Source organism: Salmo salar, chromosome 16 (genome assembly GCF_965601325.2).
Source record: "Salmo salar chromosome 16, fSalSal1, whole genome shotgun sequence".
NCBI classification, from domain to species: Eukaryota; Metazoa; Chordata; class Actinopteri; order Salmoniformes; family Salmonidae; genus Salmo; species Salmo salar.
The window spans coordinates 41,703,000-41,729,553 of NC_138306.1; the positions used below are offsets into that span (position 1 = coordinate 41,703,000).

The following is a 26,554-nucleotide window of genomic DNA, read 5'->3' on the forward strand; positions in this document are numbered from 1 at the left end:
CACGCCAGGACAGACACACATGCCGGGGAAAGTGGCTGTGCTGGTGGTCTGGAGCTATGGCAAATGAAATGTATCTGGAGGAAATCAAGGCTGGACAAAAAATACCCAGCATCCTTGTGCATTCCTGAATAGATTCTGCTTTAGTGTATCAACAGAATAGTGGGTTGAATGCAGTTTAGCCAACCTGCCATGAATTATATTGCTGCAGAACAATATATTTCATTCCCAAATTATTTCTAATGAACAATTACACACTTCATTAAACATATATCAAATCTGATGGCTGTAACTCATCCCATGGTTACTTTTCAGTATTTCTGAGAAATTTCAGTCATTTAATGTCATTGTAATTTATTTCCTAGCACCAGTAAAATTGGGAGGACGTTTTTCTTTTTGCAGTTTTTGATTAACACATCCATTTTGGAAAAGTGTTCAGTTTCCCCACATTGAGCACTGTCAAGACCATTGAGTGTTGCAATGATTTTAAATAATTGATTTCTATGTTTAACCAAACATGTTCTGGTTTAGTGTTACAGTGTATAAATACAAACCTGTGTGAACCACAGATGTTAGTTTGAGGACTGCCTCAAAGGGTTCCAGTCTACTCCCACCGGAAGAATGCCAGGCAGCATAGAACATCTAGTGCCCTGGCTATAATAAAATATCATCACATGTTGCATGGATGGGCGTAATTTTATTTTCCACTGTAAATAAGGAACTTCTCATATAAAGTAAGATGGTTCCACCTAGACTTATGTCAAGATAAGAACATTCAATCATTCATTATGTAACCATGAACAAGGGTTTGTGTTTTACACCCATTTTAAATGATTGTGAGCTTATATAGAATATGTGACTTGATTTATTTTTTTTCTAAAGTTTACTATTCCCTAAGTCAAAACATCCCCAACTTTTTGGGGATTGTGTCAACTCATGCTTTTTACAAGATCAGAACATAAAGAACTGTGAAACACCTTTTAAATTGGGGCATGAAGCTGATTAAAAGTGATCAATCTTCAGGAAGTTGTAGAGAAGACCATGTCCTAAAATGACTATAATCACCCATTCATTCACACTGTTCCAGACATTCCATACCAAATGTTATGTGCTTGATAAATTATACATCTCAAAAGTGGACAAAGGTGTGCCCCCTGAAACCTAACTTAACACTAGATCGAGTCCCCAAGCTGACAAGGTAAAAATCTGTTGTTCTGCCCCTGAACAAGGCAGTTAACACAATGTTCCTAGGCCGTCATTGTAAATAAGAATTTGTTCTTAACTGACTTGCCTAGTTAATAACACTTTTGGGTTAAACAGCCCTGGCCTGGACCACAGGTATAGTTATCCTTGCCCTACAACATCCCCAGGACATACTTATCCCTCCTCCGGCTCTCTACCTCCTCAAAAAGGAATACTAGTTTAGTCCATGACTTCATAGGTGGATTTACAGTCACTTGTGTTTTTTAAAATACTTTTACAATGATCTATTAATCGCCCCAAAGATATGCATGAAATGTGTTTGGCTCAGGAGCAGACTGGAGTAATGGGGAAGGTATGTTTTTGCAGCTGAAAGATTCCAAACCTGATTTCTTAAGGGTTGAATTCTTGCCCCCTCCACACCCCTCAACAGACTGCATAGTTTCACTTCCAGGGCTCAGGTATGCACACAGTAGGGATTACACTGTGGCCTTGTCATCTTAATAAATGCCACTACCTAAATCCCACCATTCAGCAGGGATTTAAAGCATAATTTATCCTGTATTCACTGACGGTGTGTTTTACCACGTTGACTATTCATTGAATTTGGAATTCTCCAGGTGTGTATTATTCCTTTGTACAACAACATAATTATATAGAACAATACATTTCCAGTAGCTACTGCTGTAAAATACAAAACAAGATATGAAGTGTCTTAATGTTACAGTAGTTAAAAGCTTAACACTTCCTTGTATTCACTGGAAGCAATTATTCTAAGGTACATTAAACAGTGGGTTTTCAGTCTCAAAATGAAAAGACTAATGTTATTTGGGTTTTCTAGTCCAAAGGGTTATTTGGGTTTTCTAGTCCAAAGGGTTATTTGGGGTTTCATGTCCAAAAGGTTTTTTTTTCTCCAGTTTTTTGTTTGTTTTTCAGACAAGGGTTTTATTTCATTTGTTCAGTTTTAACTTTGTGTATATTTTATGTATCAAATATTTTTATAGCATTCCTTACACTTCCTTTTTCAACCTCGTTTATTTAATTGAATACCAAAGGCATTAGAGAACGTGCTGTAATTCTGCAATAGTTTCATTGCTTGGTTAGAAGGGAGGTTTCTGACGTCGTAGGGAGCATCAGCTGGGTTCTAATGACACCCAACCTGCCAAAGCAAACGGTCTCTTCCCAAAGCCACCACTCTGGGTCTCCGGGTCATTCAAGCCTCAAACGCCAACCAGCGTTAACTTTGTATCCATTTCCTCTAACATAAGCCATTTTATATTTGACATTTTATTATTTAGTTATAGTCGTGAATTTGGGGGCTTGTCCCACACTGGTCCTAAAGGCAATTAAGTAATGCACTTGCCAACTTTTTCTATTACACTTTGGATACTCTCGTGGGCAGCACGATGCATCCCATTTCTGACACCAAATGTTGTAAATTCATGGGGTAGCCTTCTGGGACTTGCGTTTGTCAGTCCAAGACCTTTGCCATTACACCAAGAGAGGTCCAAACCTCTTGACAAGGTTGTTAGGTGTTGTATTGAGGATGTTAGAATCAAGCTTCTATACAAAGTCTGTCACAGTTGAGACTATGGAATATGGAAGCTATAATGTACATTAGTCTGGCAGATCAGCTCCTGTTTTCAATATTTATCATAATCTTGTGATCTGTCTAATGGTAGAGAGCTGGTGGCCGCTTTATGTCATCATCTGACTATTGACATCTGTTTTTAACATATTTAGTTTAAATGAAAACCATAACAGGAGCAGACACACCTAATACTTGTGTTTTCTCCTGGTAATCACATCCTGCTGCTGTTGGTTCAACTCACTCTTTAATAATGTGAATTGTTGATGCTTGAACCACAGATAAGCTAAAGCCTTCAAGCGTACGGTGGTGGTTGGTTTTGGAAACTGGCTGCGTGTAACTTTCTTGTATTTTGAACCATGTCGGTATTACTGATGCCTTAGTCATTTGCATGGATAAAAACCACATGAATGTATTACAGTAGACCAGGAGAGGCTGCTGAGGGGAGGACGGCTCATAATAATGGCTGGAACGGCACAAATGGAATGGCAGATAACACATGGAAACCATGTGTTTGATGAATTTGTTACGATTCTGTTCCAGCCACTACCACGAGCCCTCCTCCCCAATTAAGGAGCCACCAACCTCCTGTGCAGTACACTGTAACATTTGTCTTATAAGTAGTGTATCACAGGCTTTGTGGTGTTCCCTGTATAGCACAGGTGGCACCTTAATTGGGGAGAAAAGGCTTGTGGTAATGACTGGAGTGGATTAGGTGGAATGGTATCAAATACATCAAACACATGGTTTCCAGGTGTTTGATACCATTCCATTAGCTCCGTTCCAGACATTATTATGAGCCGTCCTCCCCTCAGCAGCCTCCACTGATGTATTGTGCTCGAGCAGTGGGTCATAACATAGCAGTGGGACACACCTACAACAAGGTAGCTCACTTTTCATGACTGCATTAGAGAATGCCATAAATCTGAATTATTTTAAGAGCTATATTTTGGAAAGCATCTTTTGAAAAGTGGGAAAGACAGAAATGAACACAGTGAGTGGGGCACTGGAGGATGAGGGAGGGGGAGAGAGAGGGAGGGGGAGAGTGTGAGAGGGAGTGTGAGAGTGAAAAGGAGGGAGGGAGAAATATAAGAGACACGGCAATAGAGGGGAAGGTAATACAGCGGATAACTTCCCTGTCAGTCTCACCATGTTTCTGCTGCAGACTGTGACTGTTATTTCTCTGACTGTCGTTCTCCTGGACGCAGTGGAAGGTAAGACACAATAACACCTACACTAGACCGTCAGCAGTATGCACCCTGCTGGGAGCCAGTTTAGCAGGGAAGTGATGGCGAAGGAGATGAAGCTAGAGGAGAGAGGGAGGAGAGGGGAATAGAGCCAATACTGGAGCAGCAGCAGGGAGAGCCATGGATGTAAACAGAGGGCTAGAATGCAGGAAGACAATGGTTTCACATCAAAACCTTAAATGCTAATAACAAGCTAACTGAATACCTCATAGACTTTCATGGGAAAAAGTGCTAGATGATGTCAATGATAATATATGACAAGGTTCAGAGCAGCTTTTATATGACATGCATATGGTAACTGTTATCTCGGCTAATGTTACTGTGTTTACTCACTCTGATTGGATGAAAAGACTTGTCATGTAGTCACAATGCCACTGGCATAACAGTACATTGTTGGGGATCATGGGATGATCTAGCTAATTCCTCTGGCATTCTTGTGTGTATAGGGGGTGTGCAATACTCTTGACTCTGTCTGCACACAATATTACATATCCTGTCAGCAAGAGCAACCATTACATATTAACCTTGCATTGTCCAACTATACTGTATAGAACAGTGCAATGAAATGCCTTGCATTCCTACAAAAATATTTGCTATTTGAGCTCATATCTATCATAACAACCCTCCTTATGAGTCAATAGCAATCAGCCATCATATACCGTAAGTGTGCTTTGACGAGTCTGACATAAGGGTATGTCTCTCTCCCCCTCACTTCCTCTCTCTCTCCCTCTTTCTCAGGTGATGGGGTACAGATGCAGAGAGACGTTCAGTGCTGTATGCAGTACTCCCAGGGGAACGTGCGCACCAAAGACGTGCTGAGGTTTGAAGTGCAGACGGAGGGGCCAGACTGCAGCATACAAGCCATCATGCAAGTATTCCAACTATCTCCAAGCAACCTGCAGACATAGAAAATATTTCTCTCAGAGATGTGAGGCATTGTCATCTATCCAGGTCATGTTGTTATGGCTCAGACTCTACTATAATTGCCAGGGATGTGAGGAAGGAAATATGTGGGAATAACAAGACATAAAAAGAAAAGATGCCTCGCTAGCCAACTTTGTTGAAGCTTTGGTTCAGAGAAGGCTCTCTTGAAACCATGCTCCATATCTATAGTGTGTTCTGTATGTTTCATTTGAAAAGTTGGCTTGGTGAATGTTCTTTATCTGTTGTGGCTGCAGACTGTACACCAAGAAGGCGGTGAAGTGTGCTGACCCCAGAGATAGAAGGGTCAAGAGGTTACTGAGGAAGCTGCTCCAGAGGCAGAGGACCAAAGCACATAGGACCATGTGGCTCCACCCTCATGGCAACCTGCCAGTCATGTCGGAGGTGGGAAATATGCACCTTGTTTATACACATAGGGCTAAATTTAATCTAACGCACATTGCAGTTACGTAAACTACTTTAAAATACTACATAAACTTTCCTATGGTGGGAGAGATGAAATCCAGCCTGTACATCCAAATGGCTTTATTAGAGAGAGTGGTAATGTTAGCATTCTTGAAAAGTGTGCTGTAGTTGTTCTCTCTGATTATGTCACCATAGACAATGATTTTCCACACTTTTCTCTCTCAGGATAAGAAGGATGGGTGGGATGCCCTCCATGTGGAATGAGTGTGAGGTTGCTGTTACCACAGAAGGAGAATTATTGTCATAGGTGACAGCTGTTTATTATTTTACTCCAGCAATATTGTACTGTATTTTCTCCGCATAAACTTAGTGTCTGACATTTATGCTGCACTTAAATTGGCCTTTTGGGACAATAAAGATGTATTGAACTGAACTATCTCTCTTGTCATTGCAGGCCAAGTAAACTTCCAGCGGCTTCTCATCCTAACTCAGCCAAGCTTGCTGACTCTCCAGTCGTCTCATGTCACTATCTATCTGGCTGGGAGTGTGTAGTGGCTGAGCTGTCATCGCCATACATTGCAGAGTACATGAGAGGTTTTGATATATAGCTAAATGTCTTTTACACACTGTCGCTAACTATGCCAAAGTATTTGCCAAGTATTTCTGATTACTCTTTATTCCGAGAAACCGGTCTTCACCATCTATGTATGGCTGTTCAACTTCATAGACGGCTTGTTCTCGCCTGAAACACAATGTTATTTAGAAAAATGCACTGTATGTTGAAACACATCTTCAGTGGATCTTTTATAAATAAATTAACCTGAAAGAGTTAGATTTTCTTCATTGTGTCTTCTTGCCGCATAGGCTCATTCTTCAAAAATCTATATTATAGGTTAGTGGGTTGTTTACTTTTTGAAGGTATATTTTTGTAATTGTTTTGCTTTATTGAAGAGATAAAGACTGGGGGAGGGGGGAGTCAAAAGGCAGTGGGCCGGATTCTAACCTATGCTGACATACATGTGTGCCGGGGTCAGAGGCTTTAACTGCTGGACTACACAGGCCGCAGTGGGTTACTGAGTATCCATGTGCTTATATACACTGAGTATACCAAACATTAGGAACACCTAAATATTGATATTGTTTTGTATACATTGGTTCAAGTAGGTTACCCTATTATTTCTCTTATAGGTACAGTTCTCAAAGGTACTGGTATAAAACAAGCAGAATAACTGCTGTATTAATAGTTTGGAACAAAACTGAGTCGCCAGAGAGGCAGCGTTGGTTCCCCTCTGGCTGAAACCACACGCTGCTTCTGTTTACTGTGTCTGGGTGGATGCACTCGGTTTGATGTTGAGGTGCCAAGCATCTTCACTCCCAGATAAAAGGTGATTAATGCTTCCCATAGCATTGAGCTTCTGACTCAACACTGTTTGAGATGCCCAAAGCTGCTCTGGCACTCCATTTGACAGTTTGTTAATTTCAACAAAGACAGTTTGACACTATATCACTACCTAGAGGTTTAGACCTATTAACTGGCAAAAATGTGGAGGCTTTACTCAATGAGAGGCAGTACTGTAAATGTGAAGCCAGCTGGAATGCACCACAGGTGTTCAGTACTGCAGTTTAGACTGGTCGGAGGAAGAATCCATGGTGAATCAGGGCCAAAAACAGGAGATTCTCCACCAGGGGTAGCCCTTTTCTGTGCGTTAAAGAATACAGCCATGCTATTACACAATCTCCTCAGATCAACCAAAAGAACAGGAATCTCCTGGGGAATCTCTTGCTGTCTGAATAGACTCGTTTATACCTGGCGCTAACATGCATCCTTGGTCCTGATCTTGTCCACATTCTGATTATGCCACATTTTCAGATATGCGTCTACACATGGTAGTAAAATCTGTCTCTTATCCCTCCACTGTGTCTGCATTGTGACCAGATTTCCTGGTCCCTCCCTGTGTGCAAATTATTTGACAGATATTCTTCCAAAATAATATTTATTTATTTTAAGACACATATTGATGTCATAAGTCAATGGTGCCAGCTGTCAATGATTTTAGAAGGAAGGATAATGACGCTTTAAATGGTTTTACTGTCCAGATCTGTCTACACCTGTGAGATATCCAGAGACGTGCTGAGTGCGGAGGTAGTCAGGCACGGAGTGCGTGCCTGACTACCTCCGTTGGTGGTCAGGAAGATCTGAAAACAATCTTATCAGAATGTGTGTTTTGAGTGTATACACCTGTCTACAAATGTGAGCACAAAAGCACCAGGTACAAACAAGGCTTCTGTCTCTCTCGACCACACTTGTCACAGCCTACAGATTCACACAATTGTTGTCAATTCCTGAGACATTTATTTGTTGCAACTTTCATATTCTTCCATCAAAATTCTAAAGCCATCAAAATTTAAACCATCTCACGAAAACATAAATCAACTATTTAATATGTAAAACAAGAGGCACAAATTAGGCTACATGACATGAATGAGCGCGTGTCTCGTGCACTAAATGATGACAGGTAAAAATGTTAGAACTGCAGAGGGTTTATAATAATTAGGTTGTTTTCAAATCTTCTGGAATGCCTCTTTAACATCGAACTTAATTGCCTTTAAATTATGTATATACATGTAAGTGCTTTAGGCATAACATTTTTCCACTTTTTTTCCCACAGTCAAATAAAAGAGAAAAGCCATAATCATAAATGAACCACTACCACAACGGGGGGTAGTGTGTGCATCCATAAAGAACTGGATGTTGAATTGAAATGAACTGAAATGACCATGTAAGATTACAGCATCAAGGAAATGGAATATCTAGTGAGCATTTTAGTTATTTTAGTCAAGAAATCTACTTAGATCTCCCTGCTCATATTCTTCAAATGGACCAAATGTATATCAACATTTCACATACTTCAGCCTTGAGTGACTTGTGTTAAAATAACAGGGCACTAGTACCAACATATGTTCAGTTAAGAAACACTAGAGTTAACACTGAAAATAAATCTTTGTTACCAATATTGTTTTCAAAAAATAAAAGTCTAACAACCCCAATTTACCTCAATAAGTAACATAGAAATCACCCAAGTGTAAAATATTATTACAGATATCCGTACAAATATATACTGTACATTCACATTGATGCTATTGACAGAGATCAAGCAAAGTACATTATATCAAAACTGATGACAATACGTCAATGTCTGTTTTCAAAACTGTTGAAAAACTGGTTATCAAAGTTGGTAGCATTGATAATATGATAGGCCTACAACATTTGCTCTAGGTAATGTTTGGGGCAGAAAATCAAATGGCTTAAGAGAAAGCATAATGTTCACTTGAATTATATTAGAGGTAGATTCACAATGAAAACAACAACCACCAACTACAGAAGTACAACTGAGGCTGCTATAAACTCAAATTGATTACGTCAATGATGCTAAAAGTGTCAAAATATAATACAAATTCAAGCCATGCAACAAAACCAGCTACGTGATGGTGAGTATAGGAATGGATTTTCCATTTATTCACATATTTAAAAAGGTCATTGAATGGCAATTATTTTCTTGATCATGTAAATGAATCCGATACTGAGTACATAACAACAGTCTAAAGTGTTCTCTACTGATATGAAAAAATGTGATAAATGAAATCAATATGATAGCTAGATATCTATGGAAAATGTGATTTCCCCTGTCCGGTTCTTTCATCAGTGTCCTCTAGAGTAGACAATGCATCCATGGACTCAGATTTGGACTGAAATAACCAAAAGAGTTGGTGATATGGTTAAGAGTGTCAAAACAATTCCAAACCACTATCCCTAGAGTGTTTGCAGATCTGAGGTTAACCAGATAGGTGTTAGCAATTTGGTGATGGCTCAACCTAGGCATCCAATATCTTTCCCCATATTGTTTACATCTACTGTACCCAGTTCTTCCATATCTACAAACACTGAAAATCAAATCAAATATTGGTCACATACACATATTTAGCAGATGTTATTGTGGGTGTGGCGAAGTGCTTGTGTTCCTAGCTCCAACAGTGCAGTAGTATCTAACAACAATACACACTAATCTAAAAGTAAAATAATGGAATTAAGAAATATATAAATATTAGATTGAGCAATGTTGGAGTGGCGTTGACTAAAAGAAGAAGTACAGTAGAGGCTAGTGATTGTTTTCAGACTGGGCCTATAAATTCCCCTGTCCTGACCCCTACATGGGGGTCTCACTGTTGTGGTGCTTCACTGAGTCGTTCTCCTGGCAGATGAGCTGGTAGGGCTTCTCGTTCTCTTCGATCACCGAGTTGCCCACCTCAACATCCTGGCTCTGCAACTCCTGATGCGACAGGTGCTCCACGATGCCCGCCCCCAGAGAGTCCCCCAGCACGTTGGTAGTGGTCCTCAGTCGGTCCCTGCACAGGTACATACATTATAAAACACAGACATTATATAGTGCATACACACACACACACACACACACACACACACACACACACACACACACACACACACACACACACACACACACACACACACACACACACACACACACACACACACACACACACACACACACACACCACACACACACACACACACACACACACACACACACACACACACACACACACACACACACTCCCTCAGGGTGTCAACCTCTGCGCAGCCACACAAAAACACAATGCAATCCTTGGAGTAATCCATCCACAAGTTATTAAAAAAAATAATTCTAACCATCGTGTGTAAATCCAACTATGAGGCATGCAGAAAAGCGTATACAACACCACAACATTAGAGAGGGCTAGTTGTTAACAGTTCATCAATAATCTGATGCGCATAATGCATGGCCAACCTTTCAGGGGGATCTGTTCTCTGTTATAGTGGGGTGGCGGCCTTACAGTGACATTTAAGCAGACTTACAGGAACCAGTCCACAGCAATGATCAGCGTTATGTCCTCTGTGGGCAGTCCCACCGATGTCAATACAATCACCATGGTAACCAGACCAGCCTGCGGGATGCCTGCTGCTCCAATGCTGGCAGCTGTTGCTGTGATACTGTGGAGGGATGGCACCATTTAATAAGAAAGAGAAACACACATTGCATTAGGGAATCGGTGGTGAGTGATGTATGAAAAATACTTAAGACTGATCCGGGAGGACATGGTTGTAGACTAACCACTGCACGCCGATAATAACTTGACCTGTGTCCCATAATGTATCTGCTAATAATGACTAGCCATCTCTTAAATTAGCATATTCTTGCACATATGCTGCTGCTACTGTCTATTATGTATCCTGTTGCCTAGTCACTTTACCCCCACTACAGTATATGTACATAACTACCTCAATTACTTTGTACCCCTGCACATCGATTCGGTACTGGTACTCTGTGTATATAGCATGTTATTTTTACTCGTTATTGTTATTCACTGTGTATTTATTCCTTTTGTGACTATAAAAATACTTTTTTGTATATCTTTAACTGCATTGTTAGAACAGGACATATAAGTACGTATTTCACGGTTCACGTATTTCCAACCTGTTTATTACGAAGCATGTGATTTTTTTATTTGTGTTTGCTAGGGATGGGGGGGAAAGTGTGACACCACTCCGGCCCCCGACGACTGGAGTTGCCCATCCCTGAGCTAAATCAACACTCCGTGGTAGAGGTAATCCATCTTGGCTTGTGAAGTCAATAGAAGAAAGTCAACAGCATGGAGAAGTTTGGCAGAGACCACAAAATCCATCTTATCAAAACCACGAAAACTCATTGTTATGAGTTATGAGTCTCCTCTTAATGTAGTTACACAATTAGCTAATATGCTTTTGTATATTCTTTCCAAGTTGAGATTTTAAAAAAGATGTGTTGTTAAAAATAACTTAATAGTTGAAAAACACTTAATACTTAAAAATAACTTCATAGTTGAAGGTCTAGCTCATTGATAGCATTGTGGCTTATCAGATGAATGGTGTCTTAATACTCACCTGATGGTGAGGATTTGGCCAAAGTTGAGTTCCATGTCATTAACCTGAGCAATAAAGATGGCTGCCACAGCCTCGTAGAGGGCAGTGCCATCCATGTTGATGGTGGCACCCACGGGCAGGATGAAGCGTGTCACTCTCTTGTCCACACGGTTGTTCTCCTCCAGACAGCGGAAGGTGATGGGCAGGGTGGCAGAGCTATGGCAGGGTGGCAGAGAATAGAGGACGCTGTGAGATCATAATGGTCCAAACAACAACTAGCTGTGTTTCCCAACTCCAATCCTCGAGTACCTCCAACAGCACACATTTTTGTTGTAGCCCCGGACAAGCACACCTGATTCCACTTGTCAACCAATCGTCAAGCCCTCGATGAGTTGAATCAAGTGAGTTTGTCTGGGGCTACAACAAAAATGTGTGCTGTTTGGGTTACTGGAGGACCGGATAACAACTGAACTAGAGGATATCCCCAGGGCAATGAATTAGCTACATCTGACCCTGAATCTGTTCCTACACCCACCTAGAGGACGTCCCCAGGGCAGTGATGAGGGCCTGCAGCAGGCCAGCGATGAAGGTGTAGGGGTTCTTCCTGGTGACCAGGAAGTAGAGCAGGGGCAGGACGAAGAGACCGTGGATGAGCAGTCCCACGATGACAGACACCGTGTACATCCCCAGCTGACCTCCCACCTCGGCCAGATTCTTCATCTCCACGATCTTACCTGCTATCAGGAACAGGATGCCCACAGGAGCGTACCTGATGGGGAGAGGAAGGAAAGGAGATAAAAGAGAGAGAGAGAGATATTTGTAGCCCACACAATTCCCCCGAAAGCAACGGTTTTGCGATATATACTGTATGTGAGAAGTAATGGTAAAGGCATTTACGAGTACATTAACACGTTACTTTGCAACCACTAATCTGACTACTAACCAGATGATGATGGCCACTAGGCGCATGATGGCTTCGTTGAGGCAGTCGAAGAAGTCCCTGAGAGCCTGTCCCTGCTGCTTCATGCTGCCGATGACCAGGCCGAAGCACATGGAGAACACCACCAGACCCAGGGCGTTCACCCCATTAGAGGAACCAGACACTGGGATCGTCTCCACCACTGTCTCCTGGAGCAGAACAGCCCCTTCACATCACATCACATTTACACTTATCCAAAGTAACTGTAGCACTTGTTCCCCCAAAGGACTTGACATTGGGGTAAGTCACCAACCTGGATGGTCTGCAGCACTCTGCTCATGTTAGCAGCCAAGGCAGCCTCTGTAGCGTTTAGGGAGTCAGTCAGGTTGAGAGTAACGGTCACGTTCTTGGTGTAGATGGTCTTCTTGTAGACTGTTTTGTACTGGTGGAAACAGTGCATGCATTGAATACATGTATGTATTGTATAAGTAAAGAGTATCAGTCCTTAACAATGTATTTGGTGAGTAAGCATTTTAACACAGTGTATTGAAGAATAGCTGATTGATCAATTGGCAAGTGGATTCCCTTACCTGCTTGAAACAGGCTTCCACCAAATTTGGTGGGAACATGTTCCTGAAAGATAAACAATGCAGAACTATTATCACAGTGAATAAAGGACAACCCATTATTAATATCTTCTATTGACTTACTGTCACTGGGATCCTACAATAGTTACTCACCTGATGAGATCCAGGAAGGCGTCAGCTGCTTGTACTGGCTCTATGGTACCGCCAGAGACCACTGGGCTGTCCCTATGGCCTTTCCCTGGTTTGATGACAATCACAATGACGATGCCAATGAAGACCGCGATGAGGGTGGTCACCATGTAATAAACCACAGCCCACATTCCCATCTTCCCAGATGCTTTGCTGTCCAGAGAGGAAATACCTGCAAGACAAGACAAAGTTCATCATTTTCTCATGAATACTCTAGCTACTACCACAAGACTATTACTGTACCAACTAACTTTGAAATCAAAATAGCAAGAAGTATGGAAAATGTAGAGTAATAACATGCAGAAGGGGTGAGAGATCTCCATGAAATGTAAATCATTTTGAGTTTGACAAAAGCAATACATACTGTAATTGCAAATAATTATAATGATGCTAAGAAAGCAGAACTCCTGTGACCAGCTACCTGTGACCAGGCTGGAGACAATGAGAGGCAGAACCAGCATCTGCAGCATCCTCATCAGCAGCTCTCCAGGGAAGGCAAAGTACTTGATCTCCCTGAGGGTCAGGTTGTGGGGCCGCAGGGCAAAACCCAGCAAGACACCTGGATACACACACAGGAGACATGATATAAAGACTGGATCATTGATGAAAAATACTGTATGTATTTCAAGTCTTCTTGACACAGGAGTCTACACTTGGGGGCTGCAGCTCATATGCCTGTGTAATAACACTGCAATTACTATCGTTTTTTAAAATTAATATTGTATTAACTATAAACAAACAATCAACAAACTAACCATAAGCTTAGCTCTTAACATCACCTTAACCCTAACCCCAATAAGACAGTAACAAAGTATTTTGTCCACTTGCCTAGAGCCACTGCTGCGATGGTGAGGAGGACAAAGAGGTTGCGTCTCAGGAAGCCCTTGACGCTCTCCTTAGTGATGGAGCTCATCGTGTCCTTGGCACTGGCCGCTCTCTTCTGCATGGCCCTATGTAACCACCGCCAGAGGCCTCGTTCAGGGAGGGAGGGCTTGTCGGCGTCCTCGTTCAGGAAAAGGCTGGCGGTGTTGGCGGGCTTCTCATTCATAATCAGCTCCAGCACCTGGTCCAGGAGGCAGGTTTCCTGTGAAACTGGAGGAGAGGAGATGGAGGAGACCATAGGCATTCTGTTATAATGCAGTGAAGGAAAAATGTATATGAAGTGTACATGACTGCTTGATAGAGGAGTTGGTTGGACATATTAATATCAATTCAGCAACACTGAAGTCAGAAAATTATTAAAATGGATTGCAAAAGAGCACTCAAGAATCTGATGATTGTTGCTAATACTCAAACAGTACTGGATGAGCGTTGATGAAATGCATGACAAATACATACAGTGCAGTGTCACAGCTCTGCATTTAAATATGAGTTATTTTCTGAATGATGATCCTATCATCCTACCTGGTCCATGGCAATCCTATAAGACAAGTAGTGTATCAGATTCCCTCACTGCTCCTTCCAGTATGGTAAGGGCCTGTTCTAAACCATATAACTAATCCCAGGAAATTCACCTAATATGTCCTTATAACAAGAAAACAAGAAATGCTCATCCAGAAGTGGCGTTCCTAGTGGCCAGGGACTTTAAAACAGGCAAACTTAAATCCGTTTTACATCATTTCTACCAGCATGTCACGTGCAACCAGAGGAAAGAAAAAAAAACTCTAGACCACCTTTACTCCACACACAGATGCATACAAAGCTCTCTCTCGTCCTCCATTTGGCAAATGTGACCATAATTATATCCTCCTGATTCCTGCTTACAAGCAAAAACTAAAGCAGGAAGTACAGTGACTCACTCAATATGGAAGTGGTCAGATGACGCGGATGCTATGCTACAGGACTGTTTTGCTTGCACAGACTGGAATATGTTCCGGGATTCATCCAATGGCATTGAGGAGTGTACCATCTCAGTCACCGGGTTCATCAATAAGTGCATTGACGACGCTGTACCCACAGTGACCATACGTACATTTCCCATCCAGAAGCCATGGAATACAGGCAACATCCACACCGAGCTAAAGGCTAGAGCTTCCGGTTTCAAGGAGCGTCAATACAGGACTAAGATATAATAGTACTAAACCTGCTCCGACGCTCATTGGATGTGGCAGGGCTTGAAAAATATTATGGACTACAAAGGGAAACCCAGCCACGAGCTGCCCAGTGACGCGAGCCATAAAGTGCTTTGAAAGGCTGGTCATAGCTCACAACACCATCATGCCAGAAACCCGAGACCCACTCCAGTTCGCATACCGCCCCAACAGATTCACAGATGCAATCTCAATCGCACTCCACACTGCCCTTTCACACCTGGACAAAAGGTGATGTGAGATGTGAGAATGCTGTTCATTGACTACAGCTCAGTGTTAAACAAAATAGTGCCCACACAGCTCATCACTAAGCTAAGGACCCTGGGACTAAACACCTCCCTCTGCAACTGGATCCTGACGGGCCACCCCAGGTGGTAAGGGTAGGCAGCAACACATCTGCCACACTGATTTTTAACATTGGAGCCCCTCAGGGGTGCGTGCTTAGTCCCCTCCTGTACTCCCTGTTCACCCAAACACGACTCCAACATCATCATTAAGTTTGCTGATGACACAACAGTGGTAGGCCTGATCATCGACAACAGCCTATAGGGAAGAGGTCAGAGACGTGGCAGTGTGGTGCCAGGACAACAACCTCTCTCTCAATGTGAGCAAGACAAAGGAGATGATCGTGGACTATAGGACAAAGAGTGCCTAACAGGCCCCCATTAACATTGACAGGACTGAAGTGGACCGGGTCGAGAGTTTCAAGTTCCTTGGTGTCCACATCACCAACAAACTATCATGGTCCAAACATACCAAGACAGTCATGAAGAGGGCACGACAATACCTTTTCCCCCTCAGGAGACTGAAAAGATATGGCATGGGTCCCCAGAACCTCAAAAAGTTATTCAGCTGCACCATCAAGAGCATCCTGACTGGTTGCATCACCGCCTGGTATGGCAACTGCTCGGCATCTGACCGTAAGGTGCTACAGAGGGTAGTGCATACGGCCCAGTACATCACTGGGGTCAAGCTTCCTGACATCCAAGACCTATACACTAAGCGGTGTCAGAGGAAGGCCCAAAGAATTGTCAAAGACTCCAGTCACCCAAGTCATAGACTGTTCTCTCTGCTACTGCATGGCAAGCGGTACCAGAGCGCCAAGTCTAGGAACAAAAGGCTCCTTAACAGCTTCTACCCGCAAGCCATAAGACTGCTGAACAACTAATCATATGGCCACCTGGACTACTTACACCCCCCCCCTTGTTTTTACACTGCTGCTACTCGCTGTTTATTATCTATGATTTGTCACTTTACAAATTACCTTGACTAACCTGTACCCCTGTACATTGACTCTGTATTGTTATGTACATTTGTGTTACTATTTGATCGCTTCGATTTTTTTTACTTTAGTATATTTAGTAAATATTTTATTAACTCTATTTCTTGAACTGCATTGTGGGTTAAGGGCTTTTTCAAGTAAGCATTTCATGGTAAGGTCTTGTATTGTTATATTCGGCACATGTGACAAATACAATTTAATTTGATTTAATGTTGATTTTACTCCCAAAGGGGTGCATACAGGCAGTAAACAGGCATTATTTTGAAACTAATGACGATTCAACTACAGTACATACTACAGATGTAGGATCTTAATTTGAGCCAGTTAGCTACAGCAGGAAAAATAATCCTGCAAAAACAGGAAATGTAAATTATTATGTGGGTTATAATTAATGGACATTTTTGTAGGGGTTTATAGACATTGGCAGCTCTATAGGCAACATTATATTTATATCTGCAATGTTCTGAATATTTCCCCATAATGAACATGCCCTGTGTGCATGCATTTCTTACTGGACGAGTCCCTGGATGTCACCAGCCAGGGCACAGGTAACCTACATTAGCCTTGCCATGGTATGTATGGAGAAGTTGGCTTAAAAAGGTGATGGTATTTCATGCCTAACTTACAAGAAAGCCTTGAGCCTCTTCAAACTATCCTGCTAAAATACGCAGGAACACAGAGTACCAACACTACAGTATGATTCTAACACGTAAAAGCCAGAAGCAAATCACAGCTTTTCTATGCAACAAGTTTTGTAAACAAAGAAGCAAAAATCAAACAACACAATGAATATCAAGAAAATATGCTGAAAATATCAACTGGTCCCTTAAACTCCCACTTTTTTTCAAACTGACTCAATCTGCCTTACCTTTAATATCCCACAGGGCAAGATTGTTTCCACATCATTTCCACAAACAAATTATACGTGGAAAACTGCCTGGATTTGCAAAAAGTTGTCAATGTAAGGGAATTTAGTATTTTTTATCCAACTTTTCACCTAAATCCAATAACATGGTGATTTTTGTTTATGGTTTCATGTTGAATTCACGTTAGCTGACAACTCAACCAAATGTAAATCAAAACTAGACGTTGAACTGACATCTGTGCCCAGTGGGATACTCTTTAAGAATAGCATACTCACCACTCATGGTTTAGTTCAGGGCTTCCTTTTCAAACAGTCCAAAGCCTAGAGATACAACAGATGCAGTCTACCCATACTGTCAGGGGCAAATTGACTGGAGGTGACGGTTCGCTGATTTCATAAGCGGGCAGACATGAAAAGGTCTGTCATCTCGTCTGACCTAACCTTCTTATGCATGCTCAGCCCTACCCCCCCCACCCACCCACCCACCCACCAGCACACACACAACTACAAAGCCCTGGGACAACCGCAGGTACAGTCTAACCCCCACCTATTCCACCCATGTCCCACTGTCCTAGCCAACATTAGTCTCCCCAGCAGTTCCAGGGCTGGAAATAGCAAGACATGACAATGCAACTTCAGTTTTTGAAATTGGTCCTCTATTTGTACCATTCATATAAAGCCAATGCTCTTTTTGTTGGTGGACATTGCATCACCACCACTGGCACTATTCTACCATGGGGCTGTGATAAACCTAGCAGAAATGTGTACACTTTTTAATAACTGCTCAAAAAAATCTGCAAAGAAAAAGATACCCTGTTTATGTTTTTTCTCTTCACAGATTACATACAGTCATGGTGAGCTCTTCTGGTCTGGGTGGAACGTCTTCAACTGGTGGTATAATCATAAAATATGCTTAAAAATTACAATATTATAACTTGTGTACAAGTTATCAAAGTTGATATCTTTGATAGACATTAAATAATGTATCTAGCTGTTAAGTGAGAGTGAATTCACCTAAATCGGAGAAGTACATGTGTTGCATGTTATAATTAACCGTTAATTTAAAATTAATACAATCCAAAAAAGTTGTATTTTCATACCTTCTCTCAAGACGGTCCTTACACGGCATGGTTAATTCCTTTGCTTGCCTTCCACTCACATAACTGAAGTAGCCCAAAGTAGCACACATTCACATCTACAGTTAATTTCCCTAAATTACATGAGCTTGAGTTTTTCCCTAGCCCTCCTGCGCGATAGAAAAACGCCTCGATATCGAGCAGAGGTCTGCGTGGGAGGGAAGAGGTTTTAAGGATTCTTCTGGCGTGAAGAAAAGCCACCTGCTGCCCAATTGAATCCGTGGAGCTCGCGTAGTCCCAATATTTGTGGGTGGTAGAGTGGCTATGGCAATAATGATGAGAGATCATTTGCTGCCTAAAAATATCCTAAATGCTCTACCAGTTAAAAGCTTAATCAATTTGCTGTCATTAGAGATGATTGTGAGGTTGACATGATTGAGAATTTGATTTGTATTGAGACATTTGTTCTCCAAAATGTTTTAATCGTTTTGTTTTCTCCTTGGATATTGTGAACTTTGAGAGAGAGGTGAAGATACGTACATAAACGCTGCTCTTATTTCCATGACAACCGGCCTTTCCGCACTTGCTCAGGGTCTGGCCTTAGCAGCTAAAGGGAATCATATTGTATATGTATAACTACCCACACTCCTGCCCACACATTGTTTTAGGCCCTCTGTGTATACAATCATTACTTCAATGTGGATATTGTAGAACTTTACAGGGGGCTACAAAGAACTCCATGTTCAGAATGCATTGGCCCCTCATCATCATGCCATTGTGTCATACAATAAGTTGTACTCATCCTTAAAAATGTCGTACTGGAGAGAAGAGGACCAAAACGCAGCAGGTACGTGAATGCTCATCTTGATTTTTAATTATCTTCAAAAAATGAACATACAAAATAACAAAACCGAAAAAAACGAACAACTAACAAACAGTCTGGCAAAGCATAGGCTCAACACAGAACAATTCCCCACAACCCCAAAGACAAACACACACACCTATATAGGACTTCCAATCAAAGGCAACTATACACACCTGCCTTCAATTGGAAGTCCCAATCATCAACCCAACATTTAACAAACACAAACATGCCACGTCCTGACCAAAATTAAAACACTAGCTCCATCTGCTGGTCAGGACGTGACAGTAGCCCCCCCTCAAGGTGCAGACCCCGGAATGCACCTAAAAAAGAAAAACAAGAAAATCCCCAATACCCCAACAAAAACCCAACAAACAATAACCCCTAAACCATAAGGGAGGGAAGGGAGGGTGGCTGCCGTCAACGACGGCACTGTGCTACACCCTCCCTCCCCAACCCACCTATCCTGGAGGTGGCTCAGGTGCAGGCCGTTCCAGGCTGTCGGGGCAGTCTGGCAACTCGGGACAGTCGGGGCAGTCTGGCAACTCGGGCCAGTCGGGCCAGTCGGGACAGTCTGGCCACGCCGGCAGTTCAGGGCAGTCTGGCCACGCCGGCAGTTCAGGGCAGTCTGGCCACGCCGGCAGTTCAGGGCAGTCTGGCCACGCCGGCAGTTCAGCGCAGTCTGGCCACGCCGGCAGTTCAGCGCAGTCTGACCTCTCTGGCGACTGTTGACTGGCGGGCAGCTCTGACGACGACTGTTGACTGGCGGGCAGCTCTGACGACGACTGTTGACTGGCGGGCAGCTCTGACGACGACTGTTGACTGGCGGGCAGCTCTGACGACGACTGTTGACTGGCGGGCAGCTCTGACGACGACTGTTGACTGGCGGGCAGCTCTGACGACGACTGTTGACTGGCGGGCAGCTCTGACGACGACTGTTGACTGGCGGGCAGCTCTGACGACGACTGTTGACTGGCGGGCAGCTCTGACGACGACTGTTGACTGGCGGGCAGCTCTGACGACGACTGTTGACTGGCGGGCAGCTCTGACGACGACTGTTGACTGGCGGGCAGCTCTGACGACGACTGTTGACTGGCGGGCAGCTCTGACGACGACTGTTGACTGGCGGGCAGCTCTTTTCCCGTCAAACAGCCCTTGTGCCCCCCCCTAAAAAATTCTTGGGGGTGCCTCTCGGTCTCCCTTACCTCGCCAGCCTTCTTCCGCTGCTTGGTCCTTTGTTGGTGGGGAATTCTGTCATAAAAATAGTTGTACTCATCCTTAAAAATGTCGTACTGGAGAGAAGAGGACCAAAACGCAGCAGGTACGTGAATGCTCATCTTGATTTTTAATTATCTTCAAAAAATGAACATACAAAATAACAAAAACGAAAAAACGAACAACTAACAAACAGTCTGGCAAAGCATAGGCTCAACACAGAACAATTCCCCACAACCCCAAAGACAAACACACACACCTATATAGGACTTCCAATCAAAGGCAACTATACACACCTGCCTTCAATTGGAAGTCCCAATCATCAACCCAACATTTAACAAACACAAACATGCCACGTCCTGACCAAAATTAAAACACTAGCTCCATCTGCTGGTCAGGACGTGACACATTGACATAAGTATTTTCACAGATTTTCTCAAAAGTGGTAAAATAATGCTTAGTATTGGAGCTGTAATGTGGGTGAGGTCATGCAAAACTCTCAGTACTGTTTATTTTATTTTTTACCTTCATTTAACTAGGCAAGTCAGTTAAGAACAATTTCTTATTTTCAATGACGGCCTAGGAACAGTGGGTTAACTGCCTTGTTCAGGGGCAGAACGACAGATTTTTACCTTGTCAGCTCGGGGTTTCGATCTTGCGGTTACTAGTCCAACGCTCTAACCACTAGGCTACCTGCCGCCCCAGGTAGAAAACAATAGAAAACAGGTGAATATCCTTCAATCATGTGAGCATTGCCATTGTTATTTCTGATAACTCCGATATACTCCGCTCATATTTATGTGAAAAATGCCTTCTTATATTCATGACAACATTTAGACCACTGTGATAAAGGGTGATTTAAGAATAAAGAGGAAGTGTCTTGGACATCTTCAAGCATTCTACCATGAGCATTTGACATTGTTTTTAAACTGTCCCAGGTGGCCTCAGAAATAAATCAGGTGTTAAAACGTGAATACCATCTGATCTCCAATAGTATGCAATATTGTTCCTAATGAGAAACAAATTTCAAGCCAAGAGAGTTATTAAAGGCAATATTTGGACATTTTCCACTTAAACCCTCCAAATGTGTGCTTCTGTTTAATCACAATGTAATGTATTTCCTAATCCCTAGTACTGAGTGAGTATGAGCAATGCTCTTAATCTAGGTTTTTTTCCCACTCAAATGGTGAAGACTGGAATTGACCAACAGCTATAAATACATTGTGCTCTGCATTATTTCACTGTCTTAACTATGTGGTAAACCATCATCATAAGGAATGGCTTGAAAATCCTTTTCCCTCAGAAGAAGCAGAGATTGGAAGCTATGGTGCCATGATCACATGATTCCAAACTGGTGTCTCCAAAGTGATGGAAGCAGATTGCATCACTATGGAAACACAATTACCCTGCCTCAGCATGGGAGGTGTGGCCCGTGTATGATCCACATTTAGCCAGATAATTATGCACTTCCCTGTAGAAAGTAACACGTCATTTGCTGGATAGTATGTGTAATGGATGACAGCTTCATTGTCTTGCATGAAATCTGATTTCTTAATTAAATCGACGTGTTTTCCTCAAGTGTGAAATGGTTGATTGATCCGATTAAAATGAATGCAGATAACAAAAAAGAAATTAAAGGGAAATGTCAAATATGTTCTACTTCATATTCATCATCTCCAGCACTACCCCAACATCAACATATGTGAAAAGGGCACGTTTCTATGTTTTGTAGTCAAAAAGATAGAGGAAGATATGTTTTTCCACCGAATCATCTGGTGTGCTTCATGTGATTTCAACCAATTATGAGTAGGCATTGCCTACTAATTGGTTAAATTCACATTGTGAAATTTCCCTTTGACGTCTTCAATACTATATTTTGCCTTCTCAAAGCCAACGGAAATTGATATTGACAAGAGTCCAGTTGATTAGTTAGCATTATAGTAGAATTATTAGTAGAATACCTGAATGAATACTTTCACAATGGTGATATATATTTTTTAGGGGGTAGATCAGCTTTAATATTGCAGATAGATGTGGCTTCTATCAATGCAATTGTCTGCATCATTTCCAATCCCCCATATATATATATTTTTGTAAATACATAATTTTTTATATACAGTGAGGGAAAAAAGTATTTGATCCCCTGCTGATTTTGTACGTTTGCCCACTGACAATGAAATGATCAGTCTATCATTTTAATGGTAGGTTTATTTGGACAGTGAGAGACAGAATAACAACAAAGAAATTCAGAAAAAGGCATGTCAAAAATGTTATAAATTGATTTGCATTTTAATGAGGGAAATAAGTATTTGACCCCCTCTCAATCAGAAAGATTTCTGGCTTCCAGGTGTCTTTTATACAGGTAACGAGCTGAGATTAGGAGCACACTCTTAAAGGGAGTGCTCCTAATCTCAGCTTGTTACCTGTATAAAAGACACCTGTCCACAGAAGCAATCAATCAGATTCCAAACTCTCCACCATGGCCAAGACCAAAGAGCTCTCCATGGATGTCAGAGACAAGATTGTAGACCTACACAAGGCTGGAATGGGCTACAAGACCATCGCCAAGCAGCTTGGTGAGAAGGTGACAACAGTTGGTGCGATTATTCGCAAATGGAAGAAACACAAAAGAACTATCAATCTCCCTCGGCCTGGGGCTCCATGCAAGATCTCACCTCGTGGAGTTGCAATGATCATGAGAACGGTGAGGAATCAGCCCAGAACTACACGGGAGGATCTTGTCAATGATCTCAAGGCAGCTGGGACCATAGTCACCAAGAAAACAATTGGTAACACACTACGCCATGAAGGACTGAAATCCTGCTCAAGAAAGCACATTTATATGCCCATCTGAAGTTGGCCAATGAACATCTGAATGATTCAGAGGACAACTGGGTGAAAGTGTTGTGGTCAGATGAGACCAAAATGGAGCTCTTTGGCATCAACTCAACTCGCCGTTTTTGGTGGAGGAGGAATGCTGCCTATGACCCCAAGAACACCATCCCCACCATCAAACATGGAAGTGGAAACATTATGCTTTGGGGGTGTTTTTCTGCTAAGGGGACAGGACAACTTCACTGCATCAAAGGGACGATGGACGGGGCCATGTACCGTCAAATCTTGGGTGAGAACCTCCTTCCCTCAGCCAGGCCATTGAAAATGGGTCATGGATGGGTATTCCAGCATGACAATGACCCAAAACACACGGCCAAGGCAACAAAGGAGTGGCTTAAGAAGAAACACATTAAGGTTCTGGAGTGGCCTAGCCAGTCTCCAGACCTTAATCCCATAGAAAATCTGTGGAGGGAGCCTAAGGTTCGAGTTGCCAAACGTCAGCCTCGAAACCTTAATGACTTGGAGAAGATCTGCAAAGAGGAGTGGGACAAAATCCCTCCTGAGATGTGTGCAAACCTGGTGGCAACTACAAGAAACATCTGACCTATGTGATTGCCAGCAAGGGTTTTGCCACTAAGTACAAAGTCATGTTTTGCAGAGGGGTCAAGTACTTATTTCCCTCATTAAAATGCAAATCAATTTATAACATTTTTGACATGCGTTTTTCTGGATTTTTTGTTGTTGTTATTCTGTCTCTCACTGTTAAAATAAACCTACGATTAAAATTATAGACTGATCATTTCTTTGTCAGTGGGCAAACGTACAAAATCAGCAGGGGATCAAATACTTTTTTCCCTCACTGTATATATATATATATATATATATTTTTTTAATATATATATATTATCTTTATCTTTTTCCCCTAACCCCACAACTCTCCTAACTGGAGTAAACTAATCAACAACAATACTTAGACTCTCTCTTCCAGCTTATACATACTACTGTATAAACATTTTACAGACACAGTATACACTATATACAAAGGTATGTGGACACCCCTTTAAATTAGTGGATTGCTGACAAGTGTATAAAATTGAGCACACAGCCATGCAATCTCCATAAACAAAAATTGGCAGTAGAATGGCCCATACTGAAGAGCTCAGTGACTTTCAATGTGCCACCGTCACAGGATGCCATCTTTCCAACAAGTCATTTTCTGCCCTGCTAGAGCTGCCTAAGTCAACTGCTGTTATTGTGAAGTGGAAACGTCTAGGAGCAACAACGGCTCAGCCGCGAAGTGGTAGGCCACACAAGCTCACAGAACGGGACCGCCAAGTGCTGAAGCGCGTAGCGAGTAAAAACCATCTGTACTCAGTTGCAACACTCTCTACTGAATTCCAAACTGCCTCTGGAAGCAACGTCAGCACAGGACGTCAGGAGCTTCATGAAATGGGTTTCCATTGCCGAACAACCGCACACAAGCCTAAGATCACCATGCGCAATGCCAAGCGTCGGCTGGCTGGAGTGGTGTAAAGCTCGCTGCCATTGGACTCTGGTGCAGTGGAAATGTGTTCTCTGGAGTAATGAATTACGCTTCACCATCTGGTAGTCTGACAGACGAATCTGGGTTTGCGGATGCCAGGAGAACGCTACCTGCCCCAATGCATAGTGCCAACTGTAAAGTTTGGTTAGGGAGGAGGAATAATGGTCTGGGGCTGTTTTTAATGGTTTGGGCTAGGCCCTTAGTTCCAGTAAAGGGAAATCTTAACACTACAGCATACAATGGCATTCTAGACAATTCTGTGCTTCCAACTTTTTGGCAACAGTTTGGGGAAGGCCCTTTCCTGTTTACGCATGACAATACCCCTGTGAACAAAGCAAGGTCCATACAGAAATGGTTTGTCGAGATCGGTGTAGAAGAAATTGACTGGCCTGCACAGAGCCCTGACCTCAACCACATTGAACACCATTGGGATGAATTGGAATGCCGACTGCGAGCCAGGCCTAATCGCTCAATATCAGTGCCCAACCTCACTATTGCTCGTGGCAAGGTGAGGGCAAGTCTCCGCAGCAATGTTCCAATATCTTGTGAAAAGCCTTCTCAGAAGAGTGGCGGCTGTTATAGTGGCAAAGGGGAACCAACTCCATATTAATATCCGTGATTTTGAATGAGATGTAAAATTCGTTATCTTTTGTTTGTTTTTAGTCCCAGCCTTCAGCTACCCTCAACCCCTCCCATCTATCTCTGAAGACCATCCTGTTTTGATTTCTAGCTGCCATATATTTTTCCACTGATGTTTCACAAAAGTTCTGATTCTTTCTATTCTGATTGTTTCTACAGATTGTAAATTAAAGATTAAAATGAATATTATTATAATATTGATCGATTGACTATGAATTTTCAAATCACCCAGCAGTGTTATTTGCGGAGTTAGCTCCAAGTAAATGTTTAAAATGTTCAGCCATTCCTGAACCTGCAACCAAAAACAAGCAACATATGGGCAGCACAAAAACAAGTGATCTAATGATTCTGTCTCTTCGAGGCAAAATCTGCAGAGCTGGGATGGTTGTATCCCCCATATACAGTGCCTTCAGAAAGTATTCAGACCACTTTATTTTTTCCTCATTTTGTTACATTACAACCTTATTCTAAAATTGATTAAATATTTTTTCTCATCAATCTACACACAATAACCAATGCATCCTGTTTCCACTGATGATTTTATTACATTTTTTATTTACTAGAAAAGTCAGTTAAGAATAAATTCTTATTTACAACGATGGCCTACCCCGGCCAAACCCAGACGACGCTGGGCCAATTGTGCACCGCCCTATCATCCTCAAGATGTTTCTACAACTTGATTGGAGTCCACCTGTGGTAAATTCAATTGATTGGACATGATCTGGAAAGGCACACACCTGTCTATATAAAGGTCCCACAGTTGACAGTGCATGTCTGAGAAAAACCAAGTCATGAGGTAGAAGGAATTGTCCATAGAGCTCTGAGACAATATTGTGTCAATGCACAGATCTGGGGAAGGGTACAAAACATTTCTGCAGCATCCAAGAACACAGTGGCTCCCATCATTCCTAAATGGAAGAAGTTTGGAACGACCAAAACTGTTCCTAGAGCTGGCCGCCCGGCCAAACCGAGCAATCGGGGAGAATGGCATTGGTCAGGGAGGAGACCAAGAACCCGATGGTCACTCTGACAGAGCTCTAGAGAACCATCTCTGCAACACTCCGTTTGGAGTTTGCCAAAGTCACCTAAAGACTCTCAGACCATGAGAAACAAGATT

At 42.3% G+C, this 26,554-nt stretch overlaps 2 protein-coding genes across 2 annotated transcripts; one reads left to right on the plus strand and one right to left on the minus strand.

Moving 5' to 3' along the window:
- The first annotated feature begins 3,269 nt into the window (after positions 1-3,269).
- Positions 3,270-6,211, plus strand: LOC106573554 (uncharacterized). The gene is made up of 5 exons (XM_014148695.3): positions 3,270-3,999; positions 4,771-4,900; positions 5,211-5,358; positions 5,605-5,686; positions 5,834-6,211. Exons 1-4 carry the CDS (start codon positions 3,936-3,938, stop codon positions 5,641-5,643), a joined length of 381 nt encoding a protein of 126 aa, XP_014004170.1. The 5' UTR covers positions 3,270-3,935; the 3' UTR covers positions 5,644-5,686; positions 5,834-6,211.
- A 1,521-nt stretch (positions 6,212-7,732) lies between these two features.
- LOC106573551 (excitatory amino acid transporter 1) lies at positions 7,733-18,835 on the minus strand. Its single transcript, XM_014148689.3, has 11 exons — positions 18,368-18,835; positions 13,859-14,122; positions 13,452-13,589; positions 12,995-13,202; positions 12,845-12,887; positions 12,568-12,696; positions 12,279-12,463; positions 11,871-12,104; positions 11,357-11,551; positions 10,292-10,426; positions 7,733-9,783 (listed from the first exon to the last, which is right to left on the minus strand). The coding sequence occupies exons 2-11, from the start codon at positions 14,076-14,078 to the stop codon at positions 9,585-9,587; spliced, it is 1,686 nt and encodes a 561-aa protein (XP_014004164.1). The 5' UTR covers positions 14,079-14,122; positions 18,368-18,835; the 3' UTR covers positions 7,733-9,584.
- Positions 18,836-26,554: the final 7,719 nt, after the last annotated feature.

What these genes read in the sequence shown, in the direction of transcription:
- LOC106573554 (XM_014148695.3), top strand. Translation starts at nt 3,936, where the DNA reads ATGTTTCTGCTGCAGACTGTGACTGTTATTTCTCTGACTGTCGTTCTC. An exon ending in TCTCCTGGACGCAGTGGAAG is followed by an intron (nt 4,000 to 4,770) that starts GTAAGACACAAT and finishes CCTCTTTCTCAG; the next exon opens with GTGATGGGGTACAGATGCAG. An exon ending in TGCAGCATACAAGCCATCAT is followed by an intron (nt 4,901 to 5,210) that starts GCAAGTATTCCA and finishes TTGTGGCTGCAG; the next exon opens with ACTGTACACCAAGAAGGCGG.
- LOC106573551 (XM_014148689.3), bottom strand. Translation starts at nt 14,078, where the DNA reads ATGAATGAGAAGCCCGCCAACACCGCCAGCCTTTTCCTGAACGAGGAC. An exon ending in GAGTGCTGCAGACCATCCAG is followed by an intron (nt 12,464 to 12,567) that starts GTTGGTGACTTA and finishes GTTCTGCTCCAG; the next exon opens with GAGACAGTGGTGGAGACGAT. An exon ending in GCCCTGGGGACGTCCTCTAG is followed by an intron (nt 11,552 to 11,870) that starts GTGGGTGTAGGA and finishes ACCCTGCCATAG; the next exon opens with CTCTGCCACCCTGCCCATCA.